An 18,512-nucleotide genomic window follows, 5' to 3' on the forward strand; every position below is an offset into this window, starting at 1 on the left:
CTCCGCCCCCGCCCCGCCCCCAACGCGCCCAAAGCCACACCCCTTGCGCAGCCGCGGCGCGCGTCCCAAGGCTCCGGCGTCCCGCCCGCGGGTGGGTGCGCATGTGCAACCTGCCGGCCTCCCGCGGCGCCGACCGGAAAGCGACGCGCCGCAACCCGCCGAGCGGCCGCGGACTACGTTTCCCGGCAGGCCGTGCGAGCCGTTGCCCGCGCCGGCCGGAAAGGAGCGCTCCTCAGCCCGCCGAACGGTCGCGGACTACATTTCCCGTCGGGCCGTGCGAGCCGGCGCCGGCGGCGGCCGGGCTGGCTACCGCGGACTCCGCTTCCCGGCGCGCCGCGCGAGGCGGCGGGGCGGCGGGCAGAGGGCGGGTCGACGCGGGCGGCCCGGACGTGAGGCCTGAGCGGCGCTCTGCGCCGGGCCGCGCGCGTCCTGCCGCCTCCCGGAGCCGGGGGCGCGCGGCGCGGGGCCTAGCGCGGCGGCCGCCATGGAGGTGAGCGGGCCGGAGGACGACCCGCTGCTGGCGCAGCTGCACCGGGTGCAGTGCCCCGTGTGCCAGCAGGCCATGCCCGCCGCGCACATCAACGCGCACCTGGACCGCTGCCTGCTGCTGCACCCGGCGGGCCTGGCGGAGCCGGCGCAGCCCCGCGCCAAGCGGCGCCGGCCGTCAGAGAGCTCGGCGCTCAAGCAGCCGGCCACGCCGACGGCGGCCGAGAGCAGCGAGGGCGAGGCGGAGGAGCCGGACGACGGCGGCGAGAGCGAGGACCGCGAGAGCGACGACGCGCCGCCCACGCCCAGCGGCGCGCGCCTGCTGCCCGACTTCCCGGGCGCGCGGCCCGGCAGCCCGGGCGGCAAGGGCGCGGGGCCGCGGCCGGCGGCGGCGGCGGCGGGCGGCGCGTCCCCGCGGAGCTGGGGCGAGGCCGAGGCACCGGAGGAGGAGGAGGCGGCGGGCGACGCGGACGGCGAGGACGACGCGGGCCGCTGGGACGCGGACGCGGGCGCCGCCGCATTCGGGGCCCCCGGGGGCCGCCCGCGCGCGCCGGCGGCCGAGGAGGTGCGGCAGCTGCTGGAGGGGAAGCCGCTGGCCGACACCATGCGCCCCGACGCGCTGCAGGACTTCGTGGGACAGGGCCGCGCCGTGGGGCCCGAGACGCTGCTGCGCTCGCTGCTCGAGGCCAGCGAGGTGCCCTCGCTCATCCTGTGGGGGCCACCGGGCTGCGGCAAGGTCAGCGCGCCGTCCCGGCCCTCTGCGGGGGGATATGGGGGCTCCGATCAGGGCCCCGAGGCGTCCCGCCCCGCCCTCACCCGCTGGCTGTTAGTAGCCTGATTCTCTGGGAAAGGACAGGTGGCCTGGAGCAGTTTCCCATTCAGGAGTGTGTCCATTCAGTTTTGGGGGAAAAAAATGCAAATAATTTCAAATTTCTGTTGTGCTTTCTTCTGTTTAGCTCTCGGGTTTCTTGTTCATTGGCTTTGTTCTTGCAGACAGTTCTTTATCAAACCTTGAAACTGTACTTAACAGGGCTGACCTGAGAACTCCTTCCCTTTTCAAGTCGCTTTCATCCACTGTTTTCCATAAATTCTTATGATGCCTTGCCCTTTAGAGAAGAAACTGGGTGCGTCTTGGTGTCCAGTGCTTTCTTGGAAATTAGCACAAGCCCAAAGGTGGGCACTTAGGATACTGCAATCTAGAGAACAGAGCATTGGAAGAACACTTGAGCAGGAGTCTGAAGGAGCCTTAAGGAGGCAGGTGTTAAGACTGAAAGAGAGCCAAGCGGTGCTTAAATACATATATTTTATCTGCTGGAAGAGGAAGAAAGCACCACAGAGTGGAAAGCAAAACCCAGGATTAGGTGCAGAGGAGCTCAGAGCTGTGAGATTCAGACGCCTTGATGGTGTTTTCTTTGGTTTTTCTTTCTAGCTTCATCCTCTGTTTATGTGTCTTGTGCTTTCCTTTGGTCAAATTTAACCCACATAGCTCGGTGCTATGCAGTAGCATCTTTACTGATTTCCGAGAACTCTTTGCTTAAGATGGTCAGAACCGTTAATCAGATGGAAGAGGTAGAAGAGGCAGAAAACAAGAAGAACACCCCTGGGGCGGTGAGCAGGACACACTGAGGACGCGCGGCCAGAAAGGCAGTGGGCTGAGCTGGTCAGTGCGGAGGTGGGTGACCCATCCCAAGCCAGACAGGTGTGGCCTCTGTGCTGGGACTTGCGGAGGAGCAGCCGCAGTGTCTGATGGGGCCGTGTGACCTTCAGAAAATGAAATGCCCCCTTGCCACTCATTCCGGAGCACGTTTGCCCCTCTTCACCCCCATCCTTACTGCCGCACTGCGATGCGGACGGTAATAATAAACTTAATGAGAGCATGTGCATGTGTATAAGCGCCAGGTGCCGAGCAGCACTTTTCCTTGGATTTCTTTGCTTCCCGGGAAGCGCTGACGGAGGCGTTGCTGCTGCTTTACTCCGTCCACAGAAGACGGTCACAAGTGGTTTAGGGTCACCGTTGATCCCCCAGTTCAAGTGCTGGTTCTCTTCTGCGCTGCCTGCGAGCTTCGGGCTGTGGTCCCCCTGGCCCGGGGGTCTGCGCCTCGCCGGTCGGTGTTGCTGCTGTCTTGGCTGGGCGAGGTCACACCTGCCACCAGGCTCAGCTGCGTCCATTCAGCAGCTCTTTCCAGAGATTTCGCAGATCTTAGTGTCCCCCGGAAGGCATCAGCGGAGTTAGACATGAAGGAGAGGAGGTCAGGATTAGCTGAGCTTTCAGCTGCTTTGCCTGCTTTATGTGTGGCATTGTCTTTAGTGTGTAAACACGCACCGCGCTGTTTCAGCCGGCTCTCCTGCCGGGCGCCGCAGTGTCCAGGCTGCTGGTAGGCATGCTGGTGCCCATCCCTCCATCTCAGTTCCCGCCCTCTCTCGCAGACCACGCTGGCCCACATCATAGCCAACAACAGCAAGAAGCACAGCATCAGGTTCGTGACGTTGTCGGCAACCAGCGCCAAGACAACCGACGTGCGGGACGTCATCAAACAAGCTCAGAACGAGAAGAGGTTTTTCAAGAGGAAAACCATCCTTTTCATTGATGAGATTCATCGGTTCAATAAGTCTCAGCAGGTACGTGCTCTCCCTTCTGGTCCTTGTGAATGTGGACTTGAATATGAAGCCCGTGCGTTCACTGCACAAGGATTCAGGGTGGGGGTGACTAATTCTCCAGGAGCCCAGGCCCTTCGCCCTTCTCCTTCATGCCTGTTATCCTCACTTTTTCTTAGCATTTTTTTTGCACCCAGAAAATGCTGCTTCTGTCTGATAAATGAAATTGTAGGTGTATCCCGGGGCTGTTGATATGAGAAAAACCACTTTGGGTCAGGTTTCCAATTTTCAGGCATTTGTAATTGAAACATCAGGACTCAGTGGACAGCTTAAGTTGCTGATTGGATCCTGAACTCAGGATTAGGAAAAGAAGGAACAGCCGGCTCATCCTGGATCCTGCAGGCTGATCCTGCAGGTCAGCGTCTTCTGTTTTCCTTCCTGATCAGGACACGTTCCTTCCTCACGTGGAGTGTGGGACCATCACCCTGATCGGGGCGACCACGGAGAACCCCTCCTTCCAGGTCAATGCTGCTCTGCTGAGCCGCTGCCGAGTCATCGTGCTGGAGAAGCTCCCCGTGGAGGCCGTGGTGACCATCCTAATGCGGGCCGTCAACTCCCTGGGGATCCAGGTGCTGGACTCCAGCCGCCCTGCCGACCCTCTGAGCCACGGCGGCAACAGCAGCTCCGAGTAAGCAGCTCTGGCTCCGGGGGGAGCCCCTGGCTGGGCTGGAGGGCCAGATGAGCAGGGTGTCCTTCCAGGATGGACGGGCGTGTGTGATGCTGGGCTGCAGAGGGGCTGCCCTGTCTCTGCAGATGGAGAGACCACCTGTCCTGGGCGCCCCCAAGGCTCCTCCGGCTCTGACTGACCGCCTGGCCCCTGGCTTTAGTTCTTGGTGTTTGCCTTGGTGCTGACAGATTCCGGGCTTTTCCTGGCATACCTTTTTATCAAGGCTCGGAAAACCTGGAGAGGCTTTTTGATTATTTTCTTCATAGGAGAAACTTACGTCATGAATCTTTTGAAGTTTATACTCCGATTCTAGTTTTCTTTTTCCTGCAGTTTTTTTTTTCTTTCTGTAAAACATTGAGTAAGAATTAGTGTAAAAGTTACCGTAAACTTTTTCAGGTGTTTTTAGGGTGATGGTTGTGCACTCTGGAAGTCAGACTCAATTCCACAAAAGGAAAGAAACTGTAACTGAAAATGATGCCTTAAAGGCCATCCGTTTGCTCCGGGTGATGTCTCTGTATCGTGAGAGGTGTGTGAATCGTGGGCCATCGATTGCCTTACATGGGGCAGGGATCTTCCCTTATTTGGGTTAGAAGCATGCCTCTGCCGCCTCTGCCATTTGCTCCTGTCCCCGATGTGGGAGGAATTACCTGGGGTGCAGAAAAGCCTGGACATGGACAGGGACCTGCTTGGGCCAGGTTGCATGGCTTGAGGGTTGAGCTGGGGTGGGAAAGCCACCCACGCCGGGACTGAGGAGCCGAGAGGGGCCCGAGGGCATTGATCCTTGAAGCTTCAGTCGTGAAAGCACGTCGCTGTCTCCTGACTCAGGGCACACTCTTCTCCGGGTGCTGGTTGCTGAGGTCCCTGAACACCTCCCTGTCTGTTCTGGGCCTGAGCACCCCTCCTCACCCTCCCCTGAGGTCTCGAGTGGTTTCAGCGTATTTACTCCTCTTGAGGACCCGCGTGGTGTCAGCAGGGTTGCAAGGAACTGGCTCGTGGGGAACTGGCTCACGGCTGGAACCTCTGCAGCATTGTTCTTCAGTTCCCATCCAGAGACTTGCCTTGTGACTGTCCCGAGCAGCCTTTTATTACTGCAACACCTGTGTTTAGAAAGACTGAAGTTTGGACATGGGCGATCCTGGAATGTGGCTCGTGTGAAAGAGGGGATGAGGAGCCGTGGGAGACCAGGTGGACTCACCCCAGTGCCCATGACTCCAGACCTGATGGAAGGGATGACAGTGGAGCAGAGCAGACCTCAAACACTCAGGGGAGGATTGCATTTTCCAACTGTGGAAAACTCTCCGTCTCTAAAGGCTTTCTCGCAGCCTGCTCATTGGCCTTTTTCATAACGAACGAGGCCCGCTCACCGCCTGTCCGTGAGGATGGGCTCTGAGACCGCCTGTGTGCCTGTCCTCTGCCCACTTCCTGCCCTGGGTGTGCGCGGTGCAGTCACACACGAGGGCAGTCTGTGCCCCTGGGCGCTGGCCCGATGGCGGCACAGCAGCGGTGACCCACCCCTTTGGTGTTGGCAGTTTCCATGACGCCTGTTTGGTAAAAGGATAATACTGAGAGTTCTGAGTACCTGGCTTGCTTTTCAAAATAGCGTTTTATTATGAAGGTTGCAGACTCTGTATGATATGACCCAGTTTTGTTTTCAAAGCTTGACTGGATGGTCACAGGTTAGATAGGTTCAGGGCGTTCCGGAGGTTCTGCCTGCCCCCAGGCCCGCCCCCAGCTCAGTGAGGTGAGAGGTTAGTGGGTGGGCGGCTCGCAGAGGGGGCTCAGCAAGCGCCCTGGCAGCTGCTGTCCTCTCTGGGTGCTGCAGATAAGGATTTGTGGTGGTGTTTTCTTTGGTACTTCCCATCTGTCTCAGTTGTTAAAAATACACGTTCCATCCTGAGGCTGCGGGGAAGCTGAAGTCGGCCCACTTGGTGTGCACAAGTGGGGCCTGTCGTCCACCAGGCCCTTGGGTTCGGGACCCCCGTGCTGCGGCCAGTCGCCTCCGAAGGGCGGCCCTGCGGCACTGGCTCGGGCCTCCAGCCCTGCGCTGCCCTGGCTCGTGGTCCTGCGGGCGCTCTGCTGCCTGCGGCTCTGAGGAGAAAGGCCGTCGCGTTCTAGTTCTGGGGCCAGGTGTCGAGGCCGTGTGGGTCTGCCTGCCCCACACACACAGACAGACACACATATACACACTTGTGCAGACACAGTTACACACATCACACAGACACATATACGCGTATACATGCACACTTATACACACATATACACACAGACACACACTTAAACACACATATACACACTTATTCAGACATGCATATACATATATCACACACACATACCCAGAGACACACGTACTTATACACACATATACACACAGACACACGCACTTAAACACACATACACACTTATTCAGACATGCATATACATATATCACACACACATACCCAGAGACACACGTACTTATACACACATATACACGCACAGAAGCATGTACTTATACACACATACATATACACACTTATATACCCACATAGAGACACACTTACACAGACACACACATACATGCTTATACACGCGCACACACACACAAGCATACACACACACACACACAGACACGCACAGGTGTGCTCTTCCCGCGGCTCCCCTGAGCCACCGCACCTCCTCTGCTGCTGGCCCCCCAGTGTGGGTTGTCTTTCGTGGGTCTAGTGTTTCTCCAGATCGTCGAGAATCCGCTTTGGAAGTGGCTGTCCGCTCTACAAGGAGCCAGCGCTGTGGTCTCGGTGTGTATTGTGAGTGCCTGGTCGGGGGGGAGGCCGGGCTGATGGGAGAGCCGTCCGTTGTGAGCTGACTCCTGGGGGCAGAGAGGCAGCTGGGAGGCTCTGAAGAGGAGTCTCTTCAGAGACATGGCATCTGGGAGACGCCAGAGGTGGGCCTTCAGGGGCAAGTGCAGCCTGGGGTCCTCGACGCTGTCCCCCCAGGGAGGCGGGGCGCCCTCTGAGCACTCCTGCCCAGCCCAGTGGGGCCTTCGGGGTTGTTCTCCAGGTAGCTGCTTCAGATGGTCCACGTTGATTTATTAATTGCTGTGACATTTCCAGCTGCAGGTTGGCAGGGACACGGCTGAGCTGTGACTTAGAACAGTTATATTTTACTTTGTACGTATGCAGCTAGCCAGAAAGAATAAGATCTCTCTACATAGCTAAAAGTGTAGGACACCTTGTCTAACCAGACAGAATAGGAAAAGTTGCTCAATTAGACTCGGAGTCACAGTTAGACCTTCTTTACGAAGGTCCACGCGTGGTCAGTACCCCTGTGGCAGCGTGCCCCAGACCAGAGCCCAGTGCCCAGCTCCTGGGTGCTGCTGTGCCCAGAGGGACTGGGGACAAAAATGAAGATGCGCTTATAGAGTTGTCCCTCAGGATCTGCAAGGCATTGGATCCAGAGCCCCCCACCCCCGTGGACACCAGAACACGAGACTGGAGGATGCGCAGGCCCTTTCTGTGACAGCCTCATGTTTGCCTAGGACCAGAGCACATCCTTTCATATATGCAACATTGTTTCTAGGCGGCTCATCACACTTAACAGGATGTAAATAAACCATGTGTAGGTTGTTGCAACCCAGAAGGCACTGGCACCCCACTCCAGTACTCTTGCCTGGAAAATCCCATAGATGGAGGCGCCTGGTAGGCTGCAGTCCATGGTGTCGCTAAGAGTCAGGCACAACTGAGCGACTTCACTTTCACTTTTCACTTTCATGCATTGGAGAAGGAAATGGCAGCCCACTCCAGTATTCTTGCCTGGAGAATCCCAGGGATGGCAGAGCCTGGTGGGTTGCCGTCTATGGGGTCGCACAGAGTCAGACACGACTGAAGTGACTTAGCAGCAGCAGCAGCAGGTTGTTGCAAATAGGCTCTGAATGCTTTGTACTTGGTTGTCAATGTGCAGCAGACTCAAGCTGTGCTTTCTAGAACTATCTGGAATTTTTCCCTCTAATACTTTACGTCTGAGGCTGGTTGAAATCGTGCATGTGGAACCTGGAGATGCAAAGGACCGAATGTCAGATGGAAAAGGACCAAACATCAGGTGAAATAAGCTCAGGACTCAAGAGCGAGGCTCTGCTCAGCCACGCTGTCTCTGGCCGCTAACAGCACAGGCCCGCCCCAACACCAGGGCTTGGGGTCCCGGACAGCTTGGGAGTGGCCTTGTGGGGATAAGAGGCACAGTGTGCTGCAGGAGGGGGTGTCCAGAGTGTGACACGCGCTGGTGTTGCAGGCCCTCAGTGCTCATCGAGGACAAGGCTGTGGACACGCTGGCCCACCTGAGCGACGGGGACGCACGGGCCGGGCTGAACGGGCTGCAGCTGGCGGTGCTGGCCCGGCTGAGCGCCCGGAAGACCTTTGGGAAGAAGGGCGGGCAGAGCTACCCCCCGAGCCGCGTGCTGGTCACAGAGAGCGACGTGAAGGAGGGCCTGCAGCGCTCACACCTCCTGTATGACCGGGCAGGTGAGTGAGCACCCGGGCCCCCAGGCAGCTCCGCCTGGTGCCTCCCGGCACAGCTCTGCCTCCTGACCAGGGGGCTGACAGCTGGTGTGGAATCGTGGGAACTCAGGTGTGTGTTTAGTTTAAGTAGCTTGGTTCAGTTGGAGTTCTTTAATGAGAGTTAAAATCCTTAATTCCCTTGTGGCTCAGCTGGTTAAAGAATCCGCTGGCAACAGGGGAGACCTGGCTTCGATCCCTGGTTTGGGAAGATCCCCTGGAGAAGGGAAAGACGACGCACTCCAGTATTCTGGCCTGGAGAATCCCATGGACTGTATAGTCCAAGGGGTCTCAGAGAGTTGGACATGACTGAGCGACTTGCACTTGAATTCTTAAAGGCACAATTAAAAATTAAGTTTACGTAGAAATTGGTGCTTTTATTCTGTGCTATTCTTTTTTTAAATGAATTTTGCCATGTGCGTTTATCTGTTTTCATAAAACCATATTTACAGATACCAAACCTGACACCAGCTCCTGTTAAATCTCTGAGCTGGAATAGTCGACATCATAAGCGCAGCGCTCTGTGTGTCTTTACAAAGGACGTGGGCGGTGAAGAGAGTCCCGTGTAGACGAGGGTGTGTGTGATTCTGGGCCGTCGTGCTGGAGTCGGATTTCCACCCCTTTAGAAGGAAGTGGGGTCTCCAGCGTGCTGCCTTCATCGTGGACCCGGTGAAGCGTGAGACCGAGGCCCTTTGCAGCGGGCGGGGCTCAGCACTGCCTCCCCGGCCCCGCGTCCCACGGCGGCGGCACGAGCCCCTCCGCGGGGCCGGGTGAGGGAGGTGTCGGAGCTCACCGTGCTCAGGCCCTCCTGGGTCCCTCGCTGGCTCGGGCTTCCCTGAGGTCAGCTGGGGAGAGGCCTGCAGCGCGGCAGGCGCAGGGCTGAGTGGGGTTCTGCGTGCAGGGGAGGAGCACTACAACTGCATCTCGGCGCTGCACAAGTCCATGCGGGGCTCCGACTCCAGCGCCGCGCTCTACTGGCTGGGTCGCATGCTGGAGGGCGGCGAGGACCCGTTGTACGTGGCCCGGCGGCTCGTGAGGTTCGCCAGCGAGGACGTGGGTGAGTGACGGGCGCCGGGCGGGGGCCTGGGCGGGGCCTGGGGAGGGGAGGGGCGGAGCCCCGGGAGTGTCGGGGCGGGGCTCCGGGAGTGGGCGGGGCGGGGCGGGGACTCGGTGGAGTCCGTCCTCTGTTTCTGGGCGTCTGGCTCCCACAGTCACGGGTCCCCGCGTCCTTCGGTGGTGACGCCACGGGGGTGCGGGCTGCGTGCTCTGCCCGCGTGGGCCGCCTTCGCAGCTCGTGCCTCTGTCGCCGTGGGGTCCGTGGGACCCCGTGTCACGGGCCTGTCCGCAGCAGTTGCCACGTGGTGTGCCCGTGTCGCACTTGGGTGATTCTTGAGGCGTTCACACTTGCATCTCTGTTCTTTTTGTTTTGGAGGTCTGTGACAAGTCCTCTTTGACGTCACTACTACAAAAAGATTGACCCCCTCAAGGCTCGGGGGATGGTTAGCATGTTGAGCAGTGAAGTGTTTTAGGCACGACAGTGTCCTGTTAACATAAGCTCTGTACACGCTGGGGAACCAGGAAATTCGTGCAGCCTGCTTTGTCGGGTTTTCACTTTGTCGCGGTTTTCACTTTGTCGGGTTTTCGCTTTATCGCGGTTTTCGTGGTATTGCAGCAGTCCAGAACCAAGCCCACAATCTCTCCGAGGTGCCTGTGTTGAAATAAAAGCAGCGTTTTAATTTTGCTTTGAAGTCAGGTGTTCTGCTTTTCATCAGAGAGCTCCCGAGATGTTAATAGAAAGGGAGGGCTCCAGGCCCCGTTTAAAGGAGATCTCAGAGCCTTAGCTTTCTTTGGTGTCAGGAAGTGCTCTGCTTTCAGCATGTCCATCCGGTGACTTGTCTTCATGGCCTCCGCTCTTTATGGGTGTTGTACGTGGTCTCCTGTTTTTCCTACTGGATGTAGAGCTTTTATCTCCAAGGAAACAACAGTTCTGCATGGTAACCACTCCGTGCACACCTCTGGAGTCAGCTAAGATCGGCTTTTGCCGAGTGATTCCTCGGTTAGGGTCTGCAGGCGGTCATGGGTCGGCACGGGGGTGTGCACTGGGGCTTAACTCGCCCCTGTTCATATGTGTGGCAGGCCTGGCCGACCCGTCTGCGTTGACACAAGCCGTCGCCACCTACCAAGGCTGTCACTTCATAGGAATGCCCGAGTGCGAGGTAAGGCCCTTGCCCTATGCCGTCACCTTGGGTGGTGCCTCCCTGGGCCTGGACCACGGAGGAGGCCGCCTGGCTCTCCGACCCCCATCTGGAAGCTTAGACGCTGTGAGGGAGGGACCTCGGTGTCGGCAGGGTCTCATGTGGGCTCCTCAGAGGTGCTCAGGGTTTCCTGGGGGCAGGAGCCTCAGAAGAGCTGAACAGGATGTCTCTGCAAGTTCACCCACAGACAGAGCAGCTCCTGCTTAGCTTTACATGGTGGGGTTTTGAGAAGAATTTCATGTGATAAAAAGTCCTTTCAGTTTTAAAAGAAAACCACCGGTCTGGTTTAGCCTTGTCTCGGGGAGGGGCGCCTTCTCCCTGTCGTGGTTTGTCCAGACCGTGGGCCCCGTGGGAATGTCAGCGCAGCGGGGGGCTCCCAGAGTTAACCCGGGGCGACGCCCCCACCCCGCGCAGGTGCTCCTGGCCCAGTGCGTCGTCTACCTGGCACGAGCCCCCAAGTCCGTCGAGGTGTACAGTGCCTACAACAACGTCAAGGCCTGCCTGCGGGGCCACCAGGGGCCGCTGCCCCCCGTGCCCCTGCACCTGCGCAACGCGCCCACCAGGCTGATGAAGGACCTGGGCTATGGCCAGGGCTACAAGTACAACCCCGCCTGCAGCGAGCCGGTGGAGCAGGACTACCTGCCGCAGGAGCTGCGGGGCGTGGACTTCTTCAAGCAGCGGCGGTGCTGACGCAGGCGGCCGACCGGGCCGGGGGCCTGGCGCAGGCCGTCCCGGGCCCGCCTTCTGTGCCAGAGACGGAGCGTTCTGAGGCGGGGCACAGCTACTGCAGCTACGTGTGTGACGTGACGTTGTGTTCGTTTGCACCCTGTGCGACGTTATGCTCATGAAACGTTCTGGCAGCTTCGTGCAATGGATTCACGTTATCAGGAGGTATCTATTTTGTCATAGTATTTAAGTCATAATGTCATTTCACAATTTAGTTCTGTAGGTTTCTTTTCCTTTAAAAAATGTTTATTCTGGGTAGTTTCAATTGGTTAAAAAAAATGTAATTGTGGTTTAATACTGCATAGTGTTTTGGGTATTTTTTTTATATGCAAAGGTCTTATGAGCCAATAAAACTATTTCAAAGTACTCTTCAATTCTTGCCTGTTTTCCACCTGGAATCCAAGGTTTCAACATCTGTCAGTGTTACATTCTGATGGGTAAACACGGGAAGAAAAATGACCCTAGGTAACAGAGTTCAGAAATCTGTGTATCTGTGAAAATCAACTTTAAAAATTTTGAAGGATTTTGAAGCATCATCGTGATTGATTGAAGTACAGTTAATCTTCAGTTCCAGAGTTGGTTGGTTCCCATTCCTTTGAGGCCAGTTCTTGGAATTGCTGCAGCTTATGTCGTGGCTACAATCTGATCACCGTGCAGCTGACGTCACCTGGTGAAGGTTTCAGCTCAGGATATGGTTCCGAATATTATCTGTAGCCCTGGAGAAGGAACTCAAGGTCCCTGACTCTGCTTCCTGGCTAACCTGCTACTGTTGGCTCTCTCTTGACTGTTTGCCTTTGTTTCTGCGTTCTCTCACCTCTCTGATTAGACTTGCCCTTTGGCTAAAGCTTTTTTGCGGACAAAGGCAGGTGGCGGCACCTGAGAAAGGACCACAGGGTCCTGCTCTGCTTCACTGACTTCTCAAGCTTCCTCCTGCTGTTGGGCACCCCTCTCCTCCGGGGGGACCCCACCTGCTCATCGGTTGGTGGTCTGCCCCGTGGGGGGACCCCTCCCATCCTGGGCACCGTTGCTTCATCCGTGCATCGCGTCCGACCTAGGGATGCTGTGCTCAACCTGCTCACGTGAGGCAGAACCTGCGGTCGCTTTGAGTAGCACGGAGGCCTAGGCAGCAAAACCACCCGAGAGTCTGCGCATGCGCTTACTCCGCCTGCAGCCCTGCCTGATGGTTCGGGAATAAACTCCAGGTTGAAGGACTTCCCTGGTGTCCAGTGGCTAAGACTCCTGGCTGCCGAGGCAGGGGGCCCTGGTTCGACCCCAGGTCAGGGAACTAGGTCCCACATGCTGCAGCTAAGACCCAGCTCAGCCCAATAAGTACTGAAATGTGTGCGTGCTCTGTTGCTCAGTCATGTCTGATTGTGTGCGATCCCATGGACCACAGCTCACCAGCTCCTCTGTCCATGGGATTTCCCAGGCAAGAATACTGGGGTAGGTTGCCATTTCCTTTTCTGGGGGGTCTTTCGGACCCAGGGATCAAACCACCACCTCTTCACGTCGCTTGTATAGCACGCAGGTTCTTTACCACCTGTGTCATCTGGGAAACCCTAAAAAAATTTTTTTTCAAATAAATTGAAAAAGAAGCTCCAAGTTGGCCATCCTGGCCAGTTGCCTTCCTGTCCCTCCCTCTGCAGGCTGAGTGGGTCTTCCTGGGGTCTCAGAGTTGGCCGTGATTTATTTCACTGAGTGTATGGGGGACCCATTCAGTCTGGACACTTGAGTCTGAGTTCTGGGACGGTTTTTTTCATTCGATGAATACTGAGTGCCTGCCCCACACTGAGCTCTTGTTGGGAACATTAGGAAACGAAAGACAAAATCCTGTGCTGTTGAAACCGGAGTTAAGTCCATCCTTACCCTGGGGTGGACGTGGACAGGATGGAGGTGTGCCGAGGTCCAGCCCCGGCTGATCCAGAGTATTCGAAGGAGAGACGGCTAGGCGACCTATTCAAATGTTAATTAGAGATAATAAAGAGTAATAGAATGAGGATAGCTCAGTGAGGAAATTCAGTGGAGAAAAGCGGCTGAAATAGGGATAGCTCAGTAGGAAAATTCAGTGGAGAAAAGAGGCTGAGTAGCTTGGTTTACGCGGGAGACCAATAAAACTTCAAGACAAGAAGTTTGCACCACTTACGTAGGCCGCAGGCGTCCTTCTGTTCTCCCGAAGGAGAGGAGACACTGAGGCCTCCCCGGTCGGATCTTAGAAGCCCAGGCATAATTAGCAAGCATGGTGGGTTCCGCGCTCCAGATGGAGACTCAGCTAGAATTTGGGAGAGAGAGTGACATGGGGAGACCAAGTTTCAGTGAACAAGGCCCGCACTTTATTTTCCAAAGTAGTTTTTATACCTTCAGTTATGCATAGAGGATAATGGGGGAAGGGGTGGAGTCATGCAAGGACAGCAGTTCCTGGTTCTAATCTAAGCCAGGCTTTCAAACTTATCATATGCAAAAGTTCAGGTGATTGACATCATCTTCTGGCCCGGAGGCCTGTTAACATTTTAAGAAACTTATTTTTCTCTAAAGGTGATTATTCCAAAGTCAGGCACCAGCCTTCCAAAAAGCATTGGACAAAGCTGCATTTTACATTTCTATACACCCATTATATCAATCAATACACTGCCAAGGACACAGTAGGTAAGGAGTATGGAGACTTAGCAGCAAACATTGGCCCAACAAGTGAAAAACCCTTCACCAATACAATTTCTAATCAATCTTTTAACTACTCAAAGGAATCTGTGTTTAGGCAGTTTAGAACATCTCCTGCCTCTCACAGTTGGGAGGCTCTGAACAATCACATGTGGCCGGAAAAACCCATTCAGGCAGGCTAGAGGATTTCCAAAGGAGTTTGTAGGTTGAAACACTGTCACATCCAAGAATTATTAACTGGAGCTGTAAGCTAACTCTTTTTTCAGAGAGAGGTAGTGGGAGACAGCCCCCCGTAAAGTCAGAGGTGTAGGTGAAAGCACAAAGCAGAAAGTAGGCAGGCTCTGGTTTTGGGGGTAGATGCTCGAGAATTTCCAGGGGGACTCCTGAGGCTCGATCCCGCCTTTGCGTATGCCGAGCCTCCTTCCTCATGACCTTTGTCATGGGCGGAGTTCCTCACGCTGGCTCCCAGCAGTGATAGAATTCCAGTTGAGCTATTCCAGATCCTGAAAGATGATGCTGTGGAAAGTGCTGCACTCAATATTCAATATGCACTCAATATGCAATATGCCGGCTCCCGGCAGAGGTGTGGTTGAGATGTTGGTGGCCAAGTGGACCTCATCCAGATCTGGGGTGGGTGCGGGGCAGGAGCCTGCTGCCCCGATACCTGGGGTTGGGGGAGCCTGCCAGGCAGTGGGGGTGGCCCTGGGCAGGGAAGTGCCAGGCAGACCAGTGTCTGGTGAGGAGGCCAGTCTGATACCTCCCCAGTGGAGGAGGGGAGGCAGCAGAGGCAACAGAGCCTTGTTGGTTCTGGAAGGCTGGGCTTTTACTCAGCGTTTCTAGCAAAGGAGCGATGTCCTGGGTCGCCTGCGCTGCGGCGCTGAGCCGGGATGGGAGGGCGGCAGGGTGCAAGAGGGGAGGTGGCACCCGCAGGGCTGGGAGGTGTTGGTGGGTGAGCAGGGGGCAGAGACGGTGAGGACCGATCTGGGGATGCGGGTGACTGCAGGGAGAGCCAGTCACATTTGGCAATGGGTTGTGTGGAAAGTTGTGACCAACCTAGACAGTATATTGAAAAGCAGAGACATTACTTTGTCAACAAAGGTCCATCTAGTCAAGGCTATGGTTTTTCCAGTGGTCATGTATGGATGTGAGAGTTGGACTGTGAAGAAAGCTGAGCGCCGAAGAATTGATGCTTTTGAACTGTGGTGTTGGAGAAGACTCTTGAGAGTCCCTTGGACTGCAAGGAGATCCAACCAGTCCATTTTAAAGGAGATCAGTCCTGTGTGTTCTTTGGAAGGACTGATGCTGAAGCTGAAGCTCCAATACTCGGGCCACCTGGTGGGAAGAGCTGACTCATTGGAAAAGACCCTGATGCTGGGAAAGATTGAGGGCAGGAGGAGAAGGGGATGACAGAGGATGAGATGGTTGGATGGCATCGTGGACTCAATGGACATGAGTCTGAGTGAACTCTGGGAGTTGGTGATGAACAGGGAAGCCTAGCGTGGTGCAGTCCATGTGGTCACAGAGAGTCGGACATGACTGAGCAACTGAACTGAACTGTGTGTGGCACGTGTGTGCAAGAGGAGCTGGCGGCTGGCGTGTGCTGAGGATGTTCTGCGTGCCAGTGTGGACAGCTCATCTGAGACCTCGTAGTAACCCGGTAAACTGAGGACCACGGTGGATGTTTTTGGGACAGAAAGCTTGGTGGCTTGCTCCAGACTGCCCAGCTCCTTGGGGGGCCTTGGTCGGCATCAGGCATCCCTGCAGAGGGCTGCTCTCGCCTGGGGGTCCTCACCTCCACCTCCTCCAGTCCCTCCTCCTGGAACAGCCTAGGTCGGCCCCCCAAACCTGTTCCTCATGTGTGTTTCTTTCCTCCTTGTTTTCCATCCTTTGTCTTCGTGCTCTGCTCCCTGGAACGGTTCCTCGGGCTTGTTTTTCATCTTTGCCATCATCACCTTGTACATTTCCGAGAGCTCACTTTTCTGTCACTGTCCTTTTTTCTGGTTGTAAGCTGTGTGTGTTGTGATTGCTTATCTTACTTCTCTGGATATTAAACTTGTTTTTCATTTTCTCCCCGTATGCGCTCTTTCCTTCCATGCTCGTTTTTTCTGTCCGTTTGGCGTCTGTCTGTCCTAACACTTGCCCCTCAGATGTCCAGTCACCCCAGTAAGAAGCTCCTGTTCAGCTCGACAGCAGATTGGAAGCTCAGAAGGTGAGTAGGGGCTGGGCAAGGTGTGATTGGATCCTCCAGGAGCCGTTTGTGGGAACCTGGCGTCCAGAGCCTGCAGGGCTTATCCTCTCTGGCTGGTTAGGGTCCCGGAAAACTTCTGTACTCCCCCGGGTGGGGAAACGTCTGCTGCCTGCGTTCTGGGGGCCATGTGGTCAGGCATCCGCCAGCAGCATGCGCTTGTGTCCCGGGGCTCCGTGTGAGAAGGGGACCAGGCCCCCAGCTCTGCTGGGTCTGGTTCAGAGAGCCTCCTGGGGCAGCAGGGGGTGAGCAACACTGTCGGAGCCCTGGGGACGCCCGCTGTGTAGACAGGGTGGGTTCTTGGCTGCTCTTCTGGGACCCGCCCAGTTGTGGCCGCGAGCCCAGCCTCCCACGCTGTGCTGCCCCTCATTCTCCGGCTTAAGACGCCTTTCCTGCAGGATGGGCAGGGCCTTGGGAGGAAATGAAATGAGATGGGCTCGACCCATCCTGTTGACTGCTGCTGCTGCTGCTGCTAAGTCACTTCAGTCGTGTCCGACTCTGTGCGACCCCATGGACTGCAGCCCACCAGGCTCCCCTGTCCCTGGGATTCTCCAGGCAAGAACACTGGAGTGGGTTGCCATTTCCTTTTCCAGTGCGTGAAAGTGGAAAGTGAAAGTGAAGTCGCTCAGTCGTGTCCAACTCTTAGCGACCCCATGGACTGCAGCCTACCAGGCTCCTCCATCCATGGGATTTTCCAGGCAACAGTACTGGAGTGGGGTGCCATTGCCTCCTCTTGACTAGTGTTCTAGATAAGGAAAGCTCGCCACTCCCAGCCGTGGGGTCTCATGGTCTAGCAGGAAATGGAGGGAGCTGGAGGGGCCCAGGGTGGTGGAAGCCGGCCAGCACCTCTGACCAGGCCAGAGGCTGAGTTGGGGGCGTGGGGGGAGGACCCAGCCTCCACTGCACGTCCTGGCGGGAGTCGGGGGTGGGGGAAGGAGAGGGCGCCTGGCCGCTTCTTCTGTCCCCTGACCCGCCGATGCCCCCATTGCAGAACCTGCCAGGCGCTCCCGGCTAAAGACGTGGGAGCTCGGGTCTGGAGGGTCGAGGGTGGGGGTGGAACAGACACATCTCTGAGACCAGACACACGGTGAGCAGGTCTCAGAAGACGCAGAGCTCCAGCCGACGGTGTGCCCCGAGAAACAGTCCAGCGAGACAGCCTGATGCAAACAACATATGCCAACCAGGAGCTTCTGGACTACAGCGGTAGTCAGGAAACGTACCCAGAAAACCACCCGCTTCTCCGTAACAGCCCGGGAGTGAACTTACTAGTCTCCAGGGAGCAGGGCCAAGGTGGAGACAAGAAACAACTCCAACAAAAGCAGACATAAGCCGTGTTCCGAAAGGTGGTTTTGTCATAAACACCGTTAGTTTAAACAGTATTTAAGTTGGGTTTTATATTCCCATCATGGTGAGTGACAAGCTGAGTGACTACATGAGCTGTCACTGAGCCGTTTATGCCGCTCACAGCCCAGGTCGGTCCTCGACCTGTGTGTCCACCAGGAGGCAGCCTCCACCAGTCTCAGCCCAACGGCCACCGGGCGCCCACGGCCACACGCAGCCCAGCGGCCACCGGGCGCCCACGGCCACACGCAGCCCAGCGGCCACCGGGCGCCCACGGCCACACGCAGCCAGGGCCGTCGCAGTGTTTGTGGTTAACCTCACAGGCCAGTTACTATTTATTTCTGATTACAAAAGTAATTGTGACTTTTGCCAAAAAGGTACTGGAGCGGATACAGCCAAAACCAAAATAAACCACGTGGCAAAAAAATAACATGAGCCCAGTTTAACGTTAGTTCTCAGCGGTAACCTCCACCAGCTCCTTAGTCTCTGCCTCCTGGGTGTTTCTCCCAGCGTGTGTGAGAAAATCGGAGGCAGCTTCAGCTGTTCCTGAGCCTGCCTTCTCTCGCCTCGAGGTTGGTCAGGTCCTGGAAGTGTCTGCGTGGCTCTCGGTGGCTGCGCACACAGTCCCAGGGCCGCGTACTGCGTGTGACACGCGGGCTGTGACACACGGCTCCTGAGAAGCAGAGACGCGGTCTGCACCCCAGGCGCCTTCCTGCAGCTCCTTCACCAGCCCAGACTGTGCTGCCCTGGGCCCTCCCCCGCCCAGGGAGGGGTCTGATCACCCCACCCACGCGTCCTCCCCCTGCTCTCGGGATAAAAAGCAAGTCCACCCTTTAGTCTCGGGACAGTGTCCCGCCCCCCCACCTAGCATCACTCCCACTTCACTCCCACCCTCCCTGCCCACAGCCCCCTGTGCCCAGTGGTGAAGCGCCAGGGCCCAGATCTGTCTACACCGC

General features: G+C 56.6%; 1 protein-coding gene across 1 annotated transcript; it reads left to right on the forward strand.

Annotated features, from left to right (window-relative positions):
• Positions 1-271: 271 nt before the first annotated feature.
• Positions 272-11,681, forward strand: WRNIP1 (WRN helicase interacting protein 1). The gene is made up of 7 exons (XM_055570468.1): positions 272-1,222; positions 2,914-3,105; positions 3,528-3,769; positions 8,072-8,301; positions 9,236-9,391; positions 10,471-10,550; positions 11,004-11,681. The coding sequence occupies exons 1-7, from the start codon at positions 485-487 to the stop codon at positions 11,277-11,279; spliced, it is 1,914 nt and encodes a 637-aa protein (XP_055426443.1). The 5' UTR covers positions 272-484; the 3' UTR covers positions 11,280-11,681.
• Positions 11,682-18,512: the final 6,831 nt, after the last annotated feature.

The sequence above is a fragment of the Bubalus kerabau genome, chromosome 3 (genome assembly GCF_029407905.1).
Source record: "Bubalus kerabau isolate K-KA32 ecotype Philippines breed swamp buffalo chromosome 3, PCC_UOA_SB_1v2, whole genome shotgun sequence".
NCBI lineage: Eukaryota > Metazoa > Chordata > Mammalia > Artiodactyla > Bovidae > Bubalus > Bubalus kerabau.

Excerpts from the sequence above, each read along its gene's own strand:
- WRNIP1 (XM_055570468.1), top strand. The coding sequence starts at position 485 with ATGGAGGTGAGCGGGCCGGAGGACGACCCGCTGCTGGCGCAGCTGCAC. Across the intron at positions 3,106-3,527 it reads GGTTCAATAAGTCTCAGCAG|GACACGTTCCTTCCTCACGT; the intron begins GTACGTGCTCTC and ends CTTCCTGATCAG. Across the intron at positions 3,770-8,071 it reads GGCGGCAACAGCAGCTCCGA|GCCCTCAGTGCTCATCGAGG; the intron begins GTAAGCAGCTCT and ends CTGGTGTTGCAG.